The sequence below is a fragment of the Orbicella franksi genome, chromosome 7 (assembly GCF_964199315.1).
Source record: "Orbicella franksi chromosome 7, jaOrbFran1.1, whole genome shotgun sequence".
NCBI classification, from domain to species: domain Eukaryota; kingdom Metazoa; phylum Cnidaria; class Anthozoa; order Scleractinia; family Merulinidae; genus Orbicella; species Orbicella franksi.
In genome coordinates this window covers 26,860,552-26,879,903 of record NC_138151.1, presented here as the reverse complement: position 1 = coordinate 26,879,903, position 19,352 = coordinate 26,860,552, and the positions used below count along the sequence as shown (strand labels likewise).

Here is a 19,352-nt window from a genome sequence, read left to right as displayed (position 1 = left end):
AGAGAATGATTCAGGACATTAAGATACACACTCAGGTGACCTTTGCCTAGAAATGGATATGGAAAGTGAGGTACCTGTATTTTGGTCCAAAGAAGGGTCAGTGTTTGGGGAGCCAGGTGCCACACCCCACCAAAAAGACAAGGAGTACCACCTAGAGGGGGATGAACTGTTACATTAATTTAGTTGCCATGGAAACTGTACGCATGCATGGTTGGCAAGAATGTTTCAAGTTTGGGAATGGGTGTTAAATTTTAAGATATTTGGACTTCTTTTTTTAGTTTCCACCCCAGCCTTCCTCTACTGGCCACAACCTCTGGGCAACGCCAGTTTGAAGAACCTGGGAATGACAGTGATGATGAAAACACAATGGACCAGGACATAGTGGCACAAGCTGATAATTCACTTAGGATCTGGGCAGCTGGCACAAGTGTAAAATGAGAGCAACTCTGAGGCTGCTAAGAGTGAATTAGGAGACTAAAATGTACTTCAAGTTAAAAATCTGTAACAAAAGTAACAGCAAGAAGTACAAGGCTGCTTAGAGACTGGCTCTTTCCTGTGTGAAATTTACAGACAGCAGTGTTAAGCAAACTGTGACGACAGGTACACACAGAAGACCCAACAACTGGGAAAAGATTGTCCTTTTTGGAAATATATCCTCAAATATACTATTACATATATAGCTTGTCCCACCGACATCTCCAAATAGTCCTTGCCATACAACCACAGTGTAACAGACTCCAGAGTGTAACCTCCAGTGCTTAGTTATTAACATTCAGGCAGCCATTTACTGTGTAGTGTCACTCAGTTGACTTTCCCAGCAAGGGTTTCCTAGCTCATTATTTTTCACAAAGTTTAGTACTGGGACTTGTAAAGTGAAGATTCTTGTAACAGACACCAATCGCTGGTTCCAACAGACTGTGTTTGTTTGCATGTTGCAACCAATCAACTGCAAGTATGACAACAGTACACCCAAGTTGAAATTAGAGGACAGAGAAAACATGCTTGACTCAATCAATGTGAACAGCTCACTCTCTATAATATGTGTATCCTGGAATTCCCTGAGCCAGCCTGTCTTCTAATGAAAATGTTTTGTGGTGCTTGGTTTATGACTGCATTGTGGCCATTCAACTGTTAACTGATGGTGGTTGCTGTCTGGCAGTTGACAACCACTTTTTGGGTAGAGGTGGAGAGGGGGCTGTTCTTCCCTTTCAGTGACCTTACAGTCCAATAAAATGAGCAATAAAATATTAGAACTATTTATTAATAGCAAATTGTCTCATACAAGAAGTACAGTGTGTAGAAGGCCAGTGTGTGTTTTGAAACTATTTGAAACATAATTATAATTTGTGAATGTAATGGATGTAAAATAATAAATTTGTCCCAAGTTAACCATCACTATCACAGCTCTTGTTTCAACTCCATTGTTAACATACAAATTCTCCATACAGGTTTCCATTCACTTCTTATTGTGCTAGTCTAGTTGAAAAAAAAAAAACGTTTTAAATAAAATAGTTTCTCGTCATTGATCAATTCTTAAATCTCTACACTTGAATGCTTGTTTAGGTATTGGCAATTAATAAGGAGAATCACAAGTTGATCACTTGTTACTTTGTCAGCCAGAATACAAGGTCCTGATTGCACTTGCATTTACATGTAACACCTTTACTTGAAGTGTTAGAAACCTTTGTCATTCAGACATGTAATTGCACTCAAAATTAACTTGATGTAAGCAGAAACCCTGAAAATGGTCTACATAGGACAGATTTACACATATGGTAGGCTTCAAATGAAGTGTTTCTATGTAGCTGGCTGCATGAACGAGTAGTCCCTCTTTCGTTTAGTTTGTCGTGTATTGATCAAAAAGAAAACCACGAGAAAAAATGGCCGTGCGAACTCCTGGGGGTTTCACGCGGCCATTTTTTCCCCGCGGTTTATTTGGGGTCTCACTTGACAGACTAAGTGAAACAGGGACTACTCATAGTCCTGTGTAATCACAGGATATGTCTATTAGCATAGGAGTGACTGTACAGGGTGATCTTTGCTTACATCACTGTTTACACTTTTCCACACTAACATATGACTTTGTGCAGAGAAGGCATTATGCCAGATACAAATTGACCCCAAACATTTAAAGAGCTGGTAAAACTTAGTAATTGGATATATTTTTGGCTTTTTGGGTGTAATATTTCATGAGAAACTGCAAAATGTCTGGGTGGGAAAATTTTGAGTTTTTAAACCTGTGTTGCACAAAACGTATTCAATACAACAGGCTCAAATTCCTTGGGACAGTCAATCAAAATTGGTATTTCTGTAGCTTGATCAGATCTGAATCATTTATGGTAATGAGGCCATTTTTGTGAACAAAGATCCCCCTATAAGAGCAATAGAATTCAAGGTTCTAAACAGAACTTCCAAAACTATAATTTGTTCGTTTGTCATGTTTGAAAGTAGTGAGATCTGCATTGTGCAGATCTCGCCACCTTCAAACATGACAATTCATCAGTTGTTGCTTCTATCCTTCAAGGAGTGTTACAGAGACAGCTTCTTTTTAAACAGTCACCCTTGTTGATTTTGTGAAAAATAAAGTTTAGAGTGAAACTATTGACAAGGAAGTTAAATCCTTGATGTCATCTTCCAAGTTCAAGTTCTTGTATTTCCTTTATTAGTGATTCTTCTGCTGCTATTTTGTCCATCTGCAAAACAATATGCAATAAAAAAAACTAGAATCACAGGTTCTAGCTAGTTGTAAATGTTTAGCTAATACCGGTACCTGTTTTACTTATTAAAAAAAACAATGATTTAATAGTTGAACCCTCCTGATGGGATAGTGTGATGATTTTACATCCTTGGCTTGTAAAATCAAGTTTTCCCCAGCAAACTTCAAAGGTGTTACGTAAGTTTTCATTTTCGACTGACAAGGTAAAGAGTTGGGGTATTAATGTCACTGCACCCTGTTTGTAAAAAGGAAGCACAAGACAAGGGTACTTTCAATCCATCCCTGTTACTCAGTTGATAAGCACAAGTACATATTATCCTAATATCTGACCTGATTCTTCTCTAGTATTTTTCCTGATTTCTGTTGTTCCTTCAGGTCTTCAATTTGCCGCAGTTTCTAAACCAGAATTCAGTAAAAGAAATATAGTACAACATTGTACTAGGTTAGGGGAAATACACTGAATAGAAGGAGCAAATTCAATTCCAAAAGTGACTCAATTTGATTTCTATTAATAGCAAGCTTTTACAAAACATGCCTCTGAGTGTCTTAGATGAGAATCTCATTCAGTGGCAGATCTAGGGGAGGGGCCTGGGGGGCCAGGCCCCTCCTTATGTTGTGTAAAAAATGAAGAAATCACAGAAGGAAGAAAAGTCTGCAGGGCAAGCAAAAGAACCCCTCCCCATTAGCTCAAGGTCTGGATCTGCCACTGTCATTCTACAAGAGCTTTGCTCAGATTGCACCAATCAAAACTCAAGTTTTTAAGGAATAATGATAATACTAATTAAATAATAAATATTAAATTGTAATGACACAAATTTCCATCAAACACCTTTTTTAAATTCCTGAGCTTTTTTTCTTTCTCTGGTGGAAGAGTTGCACTGGTCACTGCTGATGATGGGGGAGGTGACGGTAGGGCTGTGCTTGCTACCTGCAATAAAATAAACCGAGATTTTAGTGTGTAAAGCCACTGGGATATTAAACTACCTGCATAAACTAACTGTGGTCAGTTCAATGATTGTTAACTGACTCTATTGCAGGTCTGTCAGACAGACAGACAGACAGGCTGGTTGTTCAACTTACTAGCCACAATGAAAAACTAAATACTGATTTACTGGATTGATTTAATCCTTGCCAGGCTTTAAGCCAGAATTTGAAAAGTGGCCATCCAAAATGTGCTATACGGCCTGCTCAAATGAACAATTTATAAGGCAAAATATGAAAAGAAAACAATTTTCATTAGAAAGTGGCTGTCTACAGGACACCTGGACACCCATCTAGCTAAAAGTTTGCTTCTTGCCCTGACAATGCCACATTTGTTTTATGAATTGCTTATTGATTCATGAATACAATGATTACTTCAAAACAACAAAAAAAATTCACACCTGTGCCTCTCCAGAAACCTCCTGTTCTTGCTTTGCTCTTGCTTTTGCCTCCCTCTTTTTCTTGTTCTTTGCAGCAGATTTAGACATTTCCTGCCCTTCTTTTTGCTTCAGGTTTTCTGCAGGTTCATTTTCATGCTGAAATAGAAAATTAAACATAATTTAATAATCAACAGCCATTAAAATTACGAGCACTGAATTGTTCAATAGGGGGTCCAGTAATTACTAAATCATGGTATCAATAACAAATTTTGAGATACTAAAAAGCAAAAAGTCACTGGTGTTTCCCACAAGTTCTACAAGCAGTAGAGAAACATTAAGGAAGTCATGCGCATTAAAATGCATGTTGATTGGCATGCAAATGGTGTACATGTAGGTGTTCAATTACAAAAAGAGATTTAAGCTTGTTAGATTTTGTGCCTTCCTCAACCTCTTACTTTAAAGCTATACTTGCATCAATCAACCTAGGAAAGACATTTGCCTCACCACTTTCACTGATGGTGCAGTTCCTCTAAGGCCAGGGGGACGGTAAACATCTTTAGCTGAAAGATAATGTTATTTGTTATTTACAACAGTTATTATTCCATTTAATATTTTTATCCAACTCGACAAGACACATACATGAACCATATGGATAGATCTCCACAATAAAAAAATGTAATTTAATCTTTACTGCTTTCATTACAAGAATGCTTTTTAGGGTGGTTTTTAATCCTGAGAGGGGTGCTTTAAACATTATTCTGGCCATAGGTCCAGTAGCCAGCGAATACAGCCGCCTCTCATTGCCCACCGCTGAGGGTGGTTGCACAATGACGCTCGGCGGTGGGCGATGAGAGGTGGCTGTATTGGCAGGCTATAGCTCCAGGTTCTCTCCCATGTGATGGACAGCTTACGCTTTTCGATACAGATACAGATGTGCCAGTTTTAGTGGTCCTGTCTATATTACATTGTTATTGGGAGATTTCTTAATATATTGACAATAAGGTGTGAGCTCAAGGCTGAATCAACTATCATCTCATAGAAATCAAGAGCAAATGTTACTACATCTATTATTTTTAGTACAAGTCTAGATAACTCAATATTGTTCAAATATCAACAATTGCCTACTATTTTTCTTGGTACTGAACTCTTAGGCAAAATACAGCAGCCTAAACTCTCATTGAAATTTGCAGTTGTGTATGCTCACTCATCAGTATTTTCATTAATAATTTCAATTTTTTCAGGTCAAGTAATGGTAAATGTCCTTCTCTTCTGGAAGTTAGTTGTCCAGTTATGTTTCTAAATGTTCCACTGAAACCTTAGAAAAACAAGAAAGTTGCCATTTTGTAAACAACCTCCAGCAACTGCACAGCAATAGCAAATAATCTACGATAACCCAGCCACTCAATTTGCAACATTTTCACAAGTGACACATACAATGTAGAATTCTACTTAATGCTAATTCAGAGTTTTCTTGTATTTTAAGTATGCCACCAGTTAAAAGCTTAGACACATTAATGAAGTTATTGGCTGATTTGTGTGCAACATCTTGTTTGGTGAGGATTTGCAGAGATAGTATTCAAAACTCTAAGATATGTGCAGGACTCTCCTTGCATTTACCCCAAGGGGGGCTCCCAGATACGAGGGACGGGGGTGATGGGGAACAGGGGTGCTTGTCAGAAATCTTGTAAAAAAAAACCCTTAAGAAATACCAAGATACTGTTCTGTGGGTGTGGCTTGAAATTTTTTTTCCCCATAAGAGGTACCAATTCTAAAACAACATATTTACTGACATTCACTTTTTCGGCTCCACACCCCCCCCAAAAAATAGGCACAGTTCCAGCAACTGGAAAAACAGCAACAAGAAGTGTTGAAGAACATTAAATTGGTGAGAAATGCAATGTAAGTAAAGCAAGCAGCAGCCAAATCTATCCAAGAGCACTTAATGTCTACAAGGTGCAACATCATCTTATAGAAAGCGATCCAGGCAGATATTTATGGGGGGGGGGGGGGGGGGGCATTGGGGTATATTAGAAACCTAAAAGGTACCAAACTCCCTTTTTCGAACCCTTAAAGGTACGGCAAGCACCCCCACCCTTTTCATATGAGAGTCTCCCACGCGCCATTTACACCTTCCCCTGTCAATCTTCACCTGTGCCCTGTTTAACAGAAAGAAACACTCGACATATTTACAGTGCAGGAAGAAACTCAGTTCATGAGGGCAACATTTGTGAACTAAAACTAACTTTTCTGCTGCTCTTGACTTGCAGTGGAGGGAACAGCCCGATAATTTATCACTGGTTCTTTGAACACACCATCAGGAACAGGCTGCCACTTAACCTAGAAGCACAGGACAGTTAATTAAAGAGTGACGTCATCAAACCATCACATCAGTCTACTGATGCAATGGTATTGTAATGGGTCTAGACAGCAACACAGTGAGCTAAATATGTGTAGGGCCAGACTTGTTGATACAAGCAGGTCCAGCTGTCAATGCCTTGCACATATCAGTAGTTCATTTAGTGCAAGCAATTCAGCCAATTTATCAAGACATTTTCCAACATAATCGGATGCTACAAAGGTGGTATCAATGATAGAAAGCTTATTGACTGAGTTAGGTTGGGCCAGTAAAAAAACATGTCTCTCAACCATTTTGGACAGCATGACCATGACGCCATCACTGTGCCCAGTCTTTTGTCAATATTTTCCTATCTGGCCCTCCCACTCAATCAAGAAGATCATGGTATCACCTTAGGGCAGACATACCTCCCATAGTTCACCAACACTCTTTTCATGTAACAAACTTCCTGTGTAATGCCAGATTTTATAGCTGGTGAGAAAAATGATTCAATGTTGGCATTCTATGGGCATAATTTGCATGCATCATATGAGCATCATAAAGACACTGAGAGTGAGCACACATATTTAACGCGACAGGATACAGACACAGAGGGTAATTCTTCCAGTCCCACTGAATACATCTGTTTCATAGCATGATTGGTCTACTGTGTCTAAAAGAAGTTGGTTGCTCAGTTATTGAATCTCCAATTTCTCCTAAACACTGACAAACATTATTTAGAACCGACAGAGTAGCCTTAGAAGTAGACATAAAAGATAAAATAAGATGCTTAAGGGGGGGGTTCTTCTTAACTACCAAATTGGTCTAATTGTCATATTTTTGAAAACCAGACCTCCTAAGGATAAGTTGTTTGCACAGGTTTGTTCCATTGAGGAGTCCTGCAAGAGTTTCAAATCAAGGCCATACTTAACAAGTTACATACCAGAATGAGGGTCGTACAGGGGTATTCTCGTGATGTGTGATTGGCTGATTTTATTTTCCATGAAACGTGAATTTAGGAAATTATTCTTCGTGATCTGTGACCCAAAGGTTTTGTGCGACCTGTGAAGTACTTGAATTATTAACTGATATTAGTGATTTCACCACCCTATTCTATGTGATTTTGAGATGCCAGTCCTCCAGATGGTTAGAGTCATCTATTGAGAGTGACTTAGGTATGCAATTTGCAATATGCCTTGACTTAGCCTTTCACGATTTTTCTTTCTTCAAACAATCTTTCTAGTGTAGGAACAGGTTATTAAAAAGAGCATCTTATTTGCTTATTTTTGTGATTCAGGAAAACGAAATTTTTATATCTGTGATCCGTGAGCCTCTATTTTTTCCGTTCTTGAACTGTGCCAGAGACCCCCCTGTACAACCGTCCCAAATAGATAAAACCCTAAAACTTAAAAGACATCTAGATCCGAAAAAGTTCATCTAAATTAGTGTCAATAGATTAAGAACCTCCATGTGCTTAATGCTACATATGAGTTTTATGAAACTTGCATTATCATAAAAGTTTAGCAGACTTTCTACAGTAGCTTTCCTCTTTTATGTGTAAACAGTAATTCCATGTGTATAATTATAAAAAAAGGCTAAGTTATTTCTGATTCGTAAGAAAAATCGGAACCCTTCCTCTTTTCTTTCAAGTTTTAGGGATTTAAAATTCTGACACGCAGTTTGGGACTGGCACTAGTTACACACGTGAAATTATATTTTTTCAAAGCAAATATTCCCTTATATAAAATTCACCATTTAGCACTGCAAAATGCTCCAAAATAACTTTCTTCTAAATATCGCAATCAGCAATCCCTTAGCAACTGCTCTAAATCTGTAGTTAAGAAGGACCCCCTTAAAGAGACAAAGTGAAGATCAGCTCCCAGAAAATCCTGTCAGCCAACTGTCAACTTCTGTCAATTTACTGAGAATCTGATATAGAGCAATTGCTCACAAACACCCTAAAAGTTAACCTTACCCATTTCCTTCCCTGAGCCTTGGAGAGGTCGTAGCTGTTAAAATGTGCTCACCATCTGGAGACCATTCAAGTGATGTTGAGTCGCTGGCCTGTTAAATCATGTTATGATGTAATCATAAGTTATCTCGCTTGTCATTGCCAACACATTCACCACAAATAATGCATACCGCTACATGTGTTTATGCTCTCTAACTGGCCAATCAAAAATATATTACATTTTAAATTCCATGGAGAGAGCATCCACTATTGCCCATCTGAAATTGACTAAGTCCCAGATTGCCACATCCTCAAAGGGGGTGTTATGACCTTGGATGGAAATTCAAGAGACTGAGGGATCAGCTATGCCATTCTTATGGCATCTGGCTAAAAAGCTAAAAAGCTAAAAGCTAAAAAGCTAAAAAGCTAAAAATCAAAACAATAAGGAGAAGAAGGAAGTTTAATACATTATTCTGTTGAGGTGAGTGACAATTACCTGAGGTTTGCTTATAAGCTTTAAATCCTTTCTGCTCCACAGTTCCTGTAAAAGGAAAAAGAATATTTCCTTACACCAATAATAGTGGTTAGAGGAGCAGGCAATGGGTGTATAGTGTGAGTGTTTGCAAGAAAACTCATGTGCCTCACGTGCCTATGGAATAAGCACTGCACTCCCTTAATTTGCTTTTTATTGGGGAGTTGAGGAGAAATGACAAGAAATACTCACAGATGTCAATCTCGTTTTGGACTTGGTCATCATCTGATGCCATTGATGTGGCTTACACTGTAAATTTGTTTCAATTCGAACCCAAAGTGGAAGAGTCTCATGACCCCCAAAGAGACTAACTTTACCAACTTTTGTACAAACTTTACTAACTTTTCTAACTTTATTAACTTTTGCACTTATATTAAAATCAATAGTAATTTGCTTTTATTTAACCATGTGCCAGTAAATATACAATATTTCATTTCCATTTCCAGTAGGTGATATCCCAAAACATTGTGAACCAAAAACAAGGAGAAATAAAATTATTTGTTGCCTGCAATCTAAGGGTTTTCAGATTGGCCGGTAGCTAGATAATAATAAATTTTAAAGTGAATACCAGTTTAACAGTTGTGAAGGCTGACATTTGTGTATTGAATTGGAAACTGAACTCATGATCAACTTACCAATTGGCCTCTGAGATTTCCAAAGCCAGCGAGGCATACAAGTATGATCAGTTAAGATTGACAAGAAATGTATTAAGAAGTTATTACACTGAGGCGATTGTTGATCACTTTTGTGAATTAAAGGTCAATGAACAATGTGTAACAAAATGTCAATGAACAACAAACTACTCCCTAATTTTGGCAGAACATCTCATTATTAATTTTTAATATCACACATAACATCCAAATGACATCCAAAGAGGCATTGAAGAGACCTTACTCAAGTTATGTTAAATAATATTAAATAATCTGTTAAAGATTCCATACGTTCAACTTTCAATTCTTTTTCCCTTCTGTTTTTTTTTAACATCAGATACAAGTATATGATTGGTCAGCTTACAATCACAATTGTGCACTTGAAGTTTGCAGTGTTTTTCCAATCTATGATCATGGCATTGTTTTTCTAAACAGTTGCAATCATGTATGGTCCTTGTACTTGGTTAATAAGATAAATAAATAAATAATATTTATATAATCTGTTGGGACATTATTTCCTTGTGGATTGTAGAACAGATCATTCCTTTGTCCCGTTCCAAAGTCACTTGCGCCCAAAAGATTCCATATGTTGAGCTTCCAACTCTCTTTCCCTTATATTTTCTTTTAACACCAGATACAAGTATATGACTACATGTAGTCAGCTCCCAATCAGAACTGTACACTTGAAGTTTACAGTGTTTTTCCAGTCTGTGATAGTGACAATGTTTTTCTAAACAGTTCCAATCATGTATGGTCCTTGTACTTGGTTAATAAGATAAATAAATAATATTTATATAATCTGTTAGGATATTATTTCCATGTGGATTGTAAAACACATTGTTCCTTGGTCCTGTTCCAAAGTCAAACAGAGGTTCACATTTGAGATCAAACAGTGTCGCCTTTGCTGGCATAACTGGTGTGGTTGTAAAATTAAACAGCAAGTTAAGGAAGGAATCAATAAAATTGATTATCCATGAGTTCAAAAGTGGAATTGCGTAGAATCCAATTCATACACAAACTAAATTTGACTGTTTAACTCTGGTTCACACCACAACTAACCCTTGTACAAAAAGCACATTCAGGAAGGCAAGCATAAGCATTGTTGCTTGAAGTTCACTCACATGAAATAAGCATAGAACAATAAATACACAGGAAAAGCAACATCACGAAAAATTCAACGAAAAGTCAAATAATAACTTATTATCATTAAGAAGTAGTGTCAAGTGGCAAAGGATACAACCATAGACCACGCAAAACTCTTTAGAGTTTGGGCTCCATTGTACAGAATAAATTGGTCCTCTCTTGGCTGGAGATCATAAAATGAAATGACACAAGATAAGACATCTAAAATTAAACACACTGGTTCTAGTTACATTGTATTTAGAGTGATGGTTGAAACATAGATCTAGAGCTGTATCAGAAATTATTGTTAATTTTGGCTAGCTCCGTGAGCGGGCAAGATGGCTCAAATCCTGCACTGTGATTGGCTACCTGAGCAGGGAAAATGGAGTTATCTTGCCCTCTCAGGACTACCTGCTGTGTTCCACAAGAAAAATTTCCCTGAAAGCCATATAATAAATCCTTTATTGACCAAGCTTGTTTGGTCAAGATGGCTGGATATTGGCCTCGTTCTTTAGGGGTTCACCCTCTCACCTAATTGTACCATGCTGCTCTCTCCAGAGGTGCTGATATACTGTAGTGTTTGTTCACCATAATAAGATGCCCCTGACTTGTCAACATCTGTTGCCGTAACAACAAGGACTGCCGAGCCTAAAATTAGAAGATACACTAGCTAAACAATGAACCACTGTACGTGCTGTGATGATTAAATGAACTGCCCTCTTTTCAATATGCAGTTCCTCCCCTACGGTTTTCCCAATAATAATTAATTAAATTCAAACTGCAATCAAGTTTTTACAGACAGAGAGCTGGAGTTCATTTGGCATTGTAAGTTCAGGTGGCTAAAGGCTACAATACATATACGAGGGGTGGTGATTGGTAAATGCGAGACTTTGCGAGAAGGTGAAACTAGCATTTTCCTTTGCCAGCCCGAGACATTTTCCCTTCTTCAATTATGAGACTGAGATTTAAAAGTGTTTAAAATGCGAGCTCAAGACATTCAGGTTCTAAAACATTCAGAGGTCATTTAAAAAACAACCAAACAAACAAGCGGGTAATTTGAGACTTTCTTAGCCTTGCAAAAACCTGAGACTGCAATACTGCTTTGTGAAAAAATTGAGACTGTGAGATGTACATAACTGCTAAAAAACAAGACTGCAAGACCCGTGAAATTTGATGAAAATTTTGCGAGACTCATGGTTTTTGAAGCACCATTTGCCACCCCATATAGGCTCACCACTCTTCCTTCAATGTACAGGTATCTGGAATAATCTTCTTGAATGGCAATTAAAATTCCACTGGTTTATGTCCAAAGCACACTATCTTGTTCATCCAAAATTAAATCAATCATTTGGAATACTTAACTCCTGTAATCTTACAATTTCCCTCCTTGTCGCGTAATCAACCATACATTATCTTTAGAAAATGACTGCTGACTGGGTCAAATTGTCAATGATTATTATTGTTGTTACCCTCAGTCTTTATGTTGTACTTGCCTCTCTTGTTCCACAGCAGTTTAACTCTGTCTGCCTTAAAGAAGCTCTTGTTTGCAAGGACAGAAGCTGGACTGTCAAAATTTGGGTGTCTGAATAGCCGTACATAACAAGGTGCACCCTGAAAAACAAAAACAAATTAGTATTAAATACTTCTCCCTTGCATACTGATGGTAATGAATTTATGAGTGATTGATCAAGAGAGATTATTACATAAACTGATCCCAATCATATATCAACTATTGGTATAAATCTACTAGCGTTCTATCACAAATGCCATCCTCTAATTGGTTATGCTTCTCACTATCTGTTCTGTTGTAGATTGTGAACAAACTGGCAGCCGCTTCTTTGCATTTTCAAAGCGTCTGTGAAGAGGATTTAGTAGATTCATACTAAAACAATTAAATTATTCACCCTCGATTTCCATGCATGATGGAAATCTCAAGCTCATAATCTAATTGCTTAATATAAACACATGTAAAGCTATCTCCGTCAATCTGCTGCAGAGACCATTGAAACCAGGTGGACTTACTAATAGTTCTATAAGCAACACACTTAACAGATCTAATAAAATTCTGTTCCCACGTCAACTCACTCTTTTCTAGTCCCCTCTAACCTGTTTTCAATATTTTAGTCATTTTGAGCTTACAAACATTGTGTAGTTCCAGAAAATATCCATACCCACCCCAAGGAAGGTTAATGGAAATTCCAAGGGGGAGGGGGGTTTCAAAAGCCCATTTTTTTAAAGGAAAGTATGACACTACAATGGAATTTCCGGAGGGGTGGGGGGGGGGGGTTCCAAGCTACAAAACCTTCCGTGGGAGGGGTATGGATATTTTCTGGAACAGCACATTAAACCATGCCACAAACTGTACCTAACGTCACATTAAATGCTTGCCAGACCATGCAGATCAGGCATCAATGTCAAATAACAAAATGGAAAGCCAGTCAAAGTGGGTATGAGCCACTGAATTTGGAAAAAGATTATGAAAGGCTGATAAACTGACTTTTCATATTAATCCATATGCCATAGGATTTAATTCATCTTGCCCATCTGCTGAGCTACATGTGCCCATAAAATAATGTATTACATGGGACATTTGAACTAGTTTCAGTGTCATATTAGTTGTACTTTGAAGACAAAAGCAATTTTCAGTGGAGTGTCGTAAAACCAAAGCCAATTGAAATAGAGCAGTTTTCAGTTGAGTGTCGAAAGTAATCAGGCAATTTCTTTGTTCCTGGTTTTGGTTTTAGAATGGTTCAAGACTGTTAAGTAATTAATTTGGTATTGGTTTCATGACACTCAATTGAAAACTGCTCTAATCATTCAAGCCAATCATCAATTACACAAACAATCTAGTGTCAAACCAATCAAAACTCAAAGCAAATACAGGTTTCTGATGCAAAGCATGGGAAATTGTGTGCAGGCAAGTCACAATTGGTTTTGGACAGCACATTGGCACAAGTATTTCACACCAATCAAATGCAAATGAATTACTTTCAACACTCCAGTGGAAACTGCTCTGAATGTTCAATTATTAAAGGCAAAAAAGAAAATAACACTTCACCTTTGCACCAGGAACATAAGCAGCCACTGTGAAAGGTGGGGGACCTGGAGACAACTCAAAGTCTGTTACACCTTGAAGCCTTAGCTTAGTGACAATGGAGGCTACAAAAACAATTCACCTATTTAATCCACTTGTCATTATTGTGTACTCCCTAAAAAATACAGTCAATTGAAGTCTCTCTACAGTGGTCACCTTGCAGAAAGAGGAAAGTAGCTGTTGTAAAGAGGTTGATGTTATGGGGAGGGCTGTAATATGACATCAAAAATAGATTCTATTCTTTGTTTTCAATTGCTGTTTTGTTGAGGAGAGATGGCCGTTAAAGAAAGGTTAAAAATAGAGTGAATGTATAGACCATTCACTGGGACAAAAAAGGCCTTTGTAGAGTGATGACAGTTAACTACTGAAGGTTGCACTATAAGTATATTTAACTTTAGTCGATAAAATTGATGTTGGGCTATGCCTTAGTCTATTTTTGTTGAATTTGTATTAGCATTAATTTCTAATGGATGGTCGTTAGATATACAGGTTTTAAAACAGAAGTAAAGATTACACACTATGTTTGTAAAAAGAAAGTGTTTATTTACCCTTACAAAAGCAAAAGTCAGATTGACTTTGGAAGATAGCCTGAACCACAAATTTTAAGGACTTTTACACTTTTCCCAAACTTAATCATTATTAATATGGGTTTGCATCAGCCAAGGTTTCTACGAAGTGACTCTTTTCTTATGCATTATGGTGCAAATAACAAATCCATCTTGACAAAACATCACAAAAGCATGTGGCATTTCCCTCAGAACACCCTGCAACCACTGACCAGCATTTGTGTTGTATCCACTTTCAGAGTTTACATACATACATTTACATACATACATTTTATTGTGTTTTAATTATAACATGCCCGCAGGTTTAAGAGTTTAAGCTTGCCCATCAGATTCATAGCTATCAGAACAGAGGACATGATCTGCTGTGCCATCCACTCACAAAATCTGCTAAGTACCAGGGGAATTTTAGAATAAATGGAGCTCGTGCATATAACAGTAATGTTCTCTCCTCAAAACATCAGGCGAGCTGAGAGTCTTGATGAATTGAAAATTAAGCTTAAATGTACTCTTATGTTACAGTGTATCTGTACTGTTGTCAAATTTATGTTGTATCAGGCTTCATTTAGACTAGCTGCGCTAAATTGGATGCCCCTAAATAAACATTGATTTACTGTTAAATAACACAAAATAAATCGACAAATTTTGTCCAAATTTCATTTAGCCAAAATAAAGGTCAAATGAAAAAGACATGGATGCTATGTGCAGGATACATACTAAAGTCTGCATCATGGAAGCAATGTACTTCATTAGTGACAGAGCGAGCACACACTGACTCATCCTCACTCCACTTTGGTTGCCTGGAAGGAAACAAAAATGCCAGCATATTTTATGGTGATTCAAGATGTTTCTCTTATTACAATTCTCCCCTTTTCTCTTGCATCCTTCAAGGTTGAAAATTGGATCTTGCCTACTTGCCAGGATGAGTCTCAAATCTTTTGGGCATTTTTAACCGTTATTACACATCACAAACTAGAGCAAAATGAAAATGAGCAGGACTGCCACTAAGGGCCACAACCTGTAACACACGTTATGGCTTAGTATGCTTGATGGGCACCTGATGTTATGGGTCAACATGCCTGTAGTTGATACCATTCACCCATAAAGTACAAAGTTTGCTTCAGGTGTGAAGATCAAGGCTATAGGTGAATCAAAACTTAATGAAAGGATTGATGAGAATTCTGATTGGCCTCCTGAGCAGTCCAAATTTTGCAAAACTGACATGATAGATAGACTGCTCATGAATCTGGTTTCAGCAAATAGCTTTTTCAAAACACTGTTCAAACAAAAACAGATTGAAAGTAAATTATTTCACTCTAAAGCTGGTATTTCCCAAGAACTGATCACAGAGATGCACCAATTTATCAGCAGAGTTTTGAAGGATGGCAGCATTCCAATAGACACTTTTAATTCTTGAACCAGCTTGGTTAGCCCATTTTTGAGGGCAGGTTTTTAGACCTGAGTTGATCAATTAACTTCCAAAACAAGAACTTGACCAATATTTTGAACACAACTACAGACCTCACACTAGGATTATCACAAAGTATGTATCCAAACCATGGTTAAAAATTTATGAAACTTAATAGTTTGCCCAAGCAGTTTCCAGTCAATTTCAGATGGCTTTATACCCATTCAGGTAATTTGAAAGTTGTAAGTTGGCAACACTTACCAGGTCTCCTTTTTCTTCTGTGCAAACCCAGCAACTAATCTCCCTGCCTGAAGATTCCAGATTTCAAGATTGTTTGTTGGTGTAGTCTGATCTTTGCTGACTGGTTACAGAACACAGAAAAAGCCTTTTACTATTACTTTCAAGATGAAGACACCATGGAAATAATTGATAACCATCTGAATGAGAAGGCATATATTACTTAATCCTCGTGATTAGTCTAGATACTACCTTATAATAATAAGCAAATAATAAGTAAATTACAATAGTTAGAGTGAAAACCACATCAGCGCTAACTAGTTTTCATGCGGCTCCTTTATCCTGGTCCAATTGGAATTTGGAGATGTTGGTTTTTGCAGAGGAGAACCCAGAGAAAAACACTCAGAGCAAGGCAAGAACCAGCAACAAACTCGACCCACCTATGGCACTAGGCTGGAATCGAACCAGGCCACATTGTGGGAGGTGAGTGCTCTCACCACTGCACCATCCTTGCTCCCAAAGTTCAATGCCTGAGGGTATTACTGAGTTACAAAACCACAGAGCGATATTTGAGCAAGAGCAAATCATGCATCCCAACTACTATATAATTAACAATATACAAGAGGGAGTGGTGTATTTTCCAGTAAAACACCTGTGTCTGTAATTATAACAACATTAAATTATTCATCAGCTCTCAGATTCCTTAACTTTGTTTTAAGAGACCAAGGCTTTTTTTTCAAAGGTGATTGTTCATAGCTGTCAGGATTAATAATCATTTGTTATGAGACCTAGAGATCAGAAATGATGAGAGTATATACAAAATATTGAAGGCTTATAGATTTACTCACTACTTCCAGACCTGAGTATTGCTCCCATGTTGACAAGTGAGTGCCTTTTGGTGAAAATGCCATGCAAAATATTTTCTCTTTAGGAATACGGCATACTAAACTGAACTGGGAAGTCTCCACAACTAGCACACTGTGAATTGAACAAACAGTCAGTCAGTAATGCAGGCAGGCAAGCAGGCAGGCAGGCAGGCAGACACACTGATAAACAGATAGAGAGACAGATAGAGAGACAGATAGAGAGACAGATAGAGAGATGAACTGGATAATACATTATTGTCTTAAAAATCAGTTTACAGCCAGGTCTCATCTGACGTAATGTTACACAAGTACACAATCACACATTGTAGGATGTAATGTGAAGAAAGTATTTGAGTGACTGACGGATGGACAAACAGACTGACAGACAAATGGACCGGGATGGATAGACGGATGGACGGAAGGGCAGACAAATCAATTGATTGATGAACTGATCGATCAACTGATGTGATTGACTTACTTGTCTAAACAATGGATTAAGTGATTATTTCATTAATAATTGACTGATTCACTACATTGTAGTCCAGTTGACCATAAGAGACATTGTTTTTTTTAGATCCAACTGATTGCTTCCAAACTTCTTTGAAAATTACAAAGCAAATTACTGTAACTGCAGCAATTTAGTTGGAAATGGGAAATAATACACACAATATGTAGCCTTCACCTCTGGCCGTTACACCAAGCAAACAAGGATCCATCAGAACTAAATGTCATTACTCTGCATCTTGGTGAGTTGTCGCTGAAAACAGAAGAATCATATCATTATAACTGCCACAATAAAACAATAATTAGAGGGAAAAGGACGCTAAACCAATCTAAGGATGGCAGATATCTCCTTTGAGTGACTACTTGCCTCTCATCTTAACTATTTGTTATTAGCTTCAGCTACAGGATGGTGTTCTGTTGGAAATCCATGAATCTGATTGGTTTTCTCATGATTTTCTATTTGCTGACAGACAATGATTGTGCATGCACTGCTCTTGAAACTGAATATCATTCTTAATTTTAGGCTAAAAATACAAACAATAATAGGTTTTGTGCAGTAATTCCATAGTGCCAAACAATAATTATTTGACTACTTACCCTCATTATTTAAGAGTGATAGTCAACTTGGCTACCCCTTAATGACTATTCATTCATGGAAAACTCAGGCTCATGGCCTAATTGTTGATATTATTTAGAAAACATTTTATCGCCATTCCAGCAATTCAAGCGGTCACCTTTCTTAAGGTGATAGACTCAGCATTAAAAAAATGGGACAAAAATGGGGCACTTTTACTTGAAAAAACAGAGTTATATAACTCCATAACTCAGCTCTTTGGTTTTGTACATACCAATTACTAAGTTGTCTCCAAACTGACTTTTGTCTGTCTTTTGAACATTTATTGAATTATTCAGGTTTTAGAAATGTCTACTTTCTCCTATCCTAAGCAACCCTATACATATTCTTCCCTGAGACTTACACATAGACTGATACTTCATATGAATTCACTGTGAAACACTAGCTGACTACTCTAAGGTTTGACTTTAATTTACACAAATAGAGAGATATTTGTGCAAATATGCAACAAGAAATTCTTCAGTGCTAATGCAATGCTACTCAGATCTTGATGTGATCCTCATTTGCTTAAAATACAACGACAAATCAAAGCAACAAGAAACATATCAGAAGCATTGCTCAGATCTGGTAACACTACACTGTATATATATCATCTGTATGGGATTCTCAACTTGTTACTGAGATATTTTCTTCACAAGGATCACAGTTTCAGAGTGCATTGGGGCATTCCATTTTTTACTTACACCCCACCCCACCCACAAATCCCCCAATGAGGGTCTAGGAAATCTGAGGGGGAGGAGTGAGGTCTTTAGAGGCCGTTTCTGATGGGGCAACTATATGAGGTGTCTTTGATCTTTTACAAATCCTGAAGGGGGAAGTGTGTCGGCACTTTAATCTTCCTTTCTTGGTGGGGGGGATAAAAAGTTAACTTTTCCGAGGGGGTAAGATTTAAAGCTTCTCGATAGGGGGGCAGGGGTACGGATATTAAATGGAATGGCCCTTTTCATAAGCTAAAATCCAAACGTAAACAACAAAATAAATAATGAAATATCGCAGATATCATCGTTTAAATCTTGAGAAAAAAAAGAAATGCAGTATCTCTTTGTAAAGATACTTTTATGAAAAAGTCACACTTAACGTTGTAAATTACAACCCCAATTTATATTTAACTTATTAAAGCTTAACATAAAAGGTCAAAACATCCACGCACAAACCTTCCAAATCCCTCGTGTTGCCTAAAGGATGGTGAACCATGAACCATAGATAACCCGTCTGTTCCTCTAACTACAACATAAATACAAACAATGTCATGTAATGACCAAGTCTGTAATGAGTCAAAATATATTTCAGCTTTATATTTGTAGAAGTTCAGTGAAAATTCTTTACCAGCCACAAGACTTTCCTTGGCCGCCATGTTGGCGCTAAAGCGACGGTAGAAA

At 37.5% G+C, this 19,352-nt stretch overlaps 2 protein-coding genes across 3 annotated transcripts in view; one reads left to right on the top strand and one right to left on the bottom strand.

Moving 5' to 3' along the window:
- Positions 1–1,248, top strand: part of LOC145493877 (telomerase Cajal body protein 1-like) — a 9,719-nt gene extending 8,471 nt beyond the window's left edge. For both annotated transcript variants that reach the window (XM_081473356.1, XM_081473354.1), the window contains exon 11: positions 279–1,248. In XM_081473356.1, coding sequence (XP_081329482.1) covers positions 279–438 — 160 coding nt within the window. In that variant the 3' untranslated portion in view covers positions 439–1,248. The remainder of the gene's footprint in view (positions 1–278) is intronic.
- Positions 1,242–19,352, bottom strand: LOC145493875 (eukaryotic translation initiation factor 2A-like). Its single transcript, XM_081473352.1, has 21 exons — positions 19,300–19,352; positions 19,128–19,197; positions 17,518–17,592; positions 16,829–16,947; positions 15,994–16,093; positions 15,042–15,124; positions 13,726–13,826; positions 12,161–12,278; positions 11,199–11,315; positions 10,783–10,851; positions 10,357–10,458; positions 9,531–9,571; positions 8,860–8,904; positions 8,388–8,476; positions 6,841–6,904; positions 6,321–6,414; positions 4,582–4,637; positions 4,099–4,233; positions 3,546–3,644; positions 3,047–3,112; positions 1,242–2,693 (listed from the first exon to the last, which is right to left on the bottom strand). Exons 1-21 carry the CDS (start codon positions 19,325–19,327, stop codon positions 2,628–2,630), a joined length of 1,737 nt encoding a protein of 578 aa, XP_081329478.1. The 5' UTR covers positions 19,328–19,352; the 3' UTR covers positions 1,242–2,627.

Coding starts and splice junctions, on each gene's coding strand:
- LOC145493875 (XM_081473352.1), bottom strand. CDS start 19,327: ATGGCGGCCAAGGAAAGTCTTGTGGCTG. Junction 15,125..15,993: donor CAGAAGAAAAAGGAGACCTG/GTAAGTGTTGCC, acceptor GTTTCCTTCCAG/GCAACCAAAGTGGAGTGAGG. Junction 11,316..12,160: donor ACTGCTGTGGAACAAGAGAG/GCAAGTACAACA, acceptor TTCTAATTTTAG/GCTCGGCAGTCCTTGTTGTT.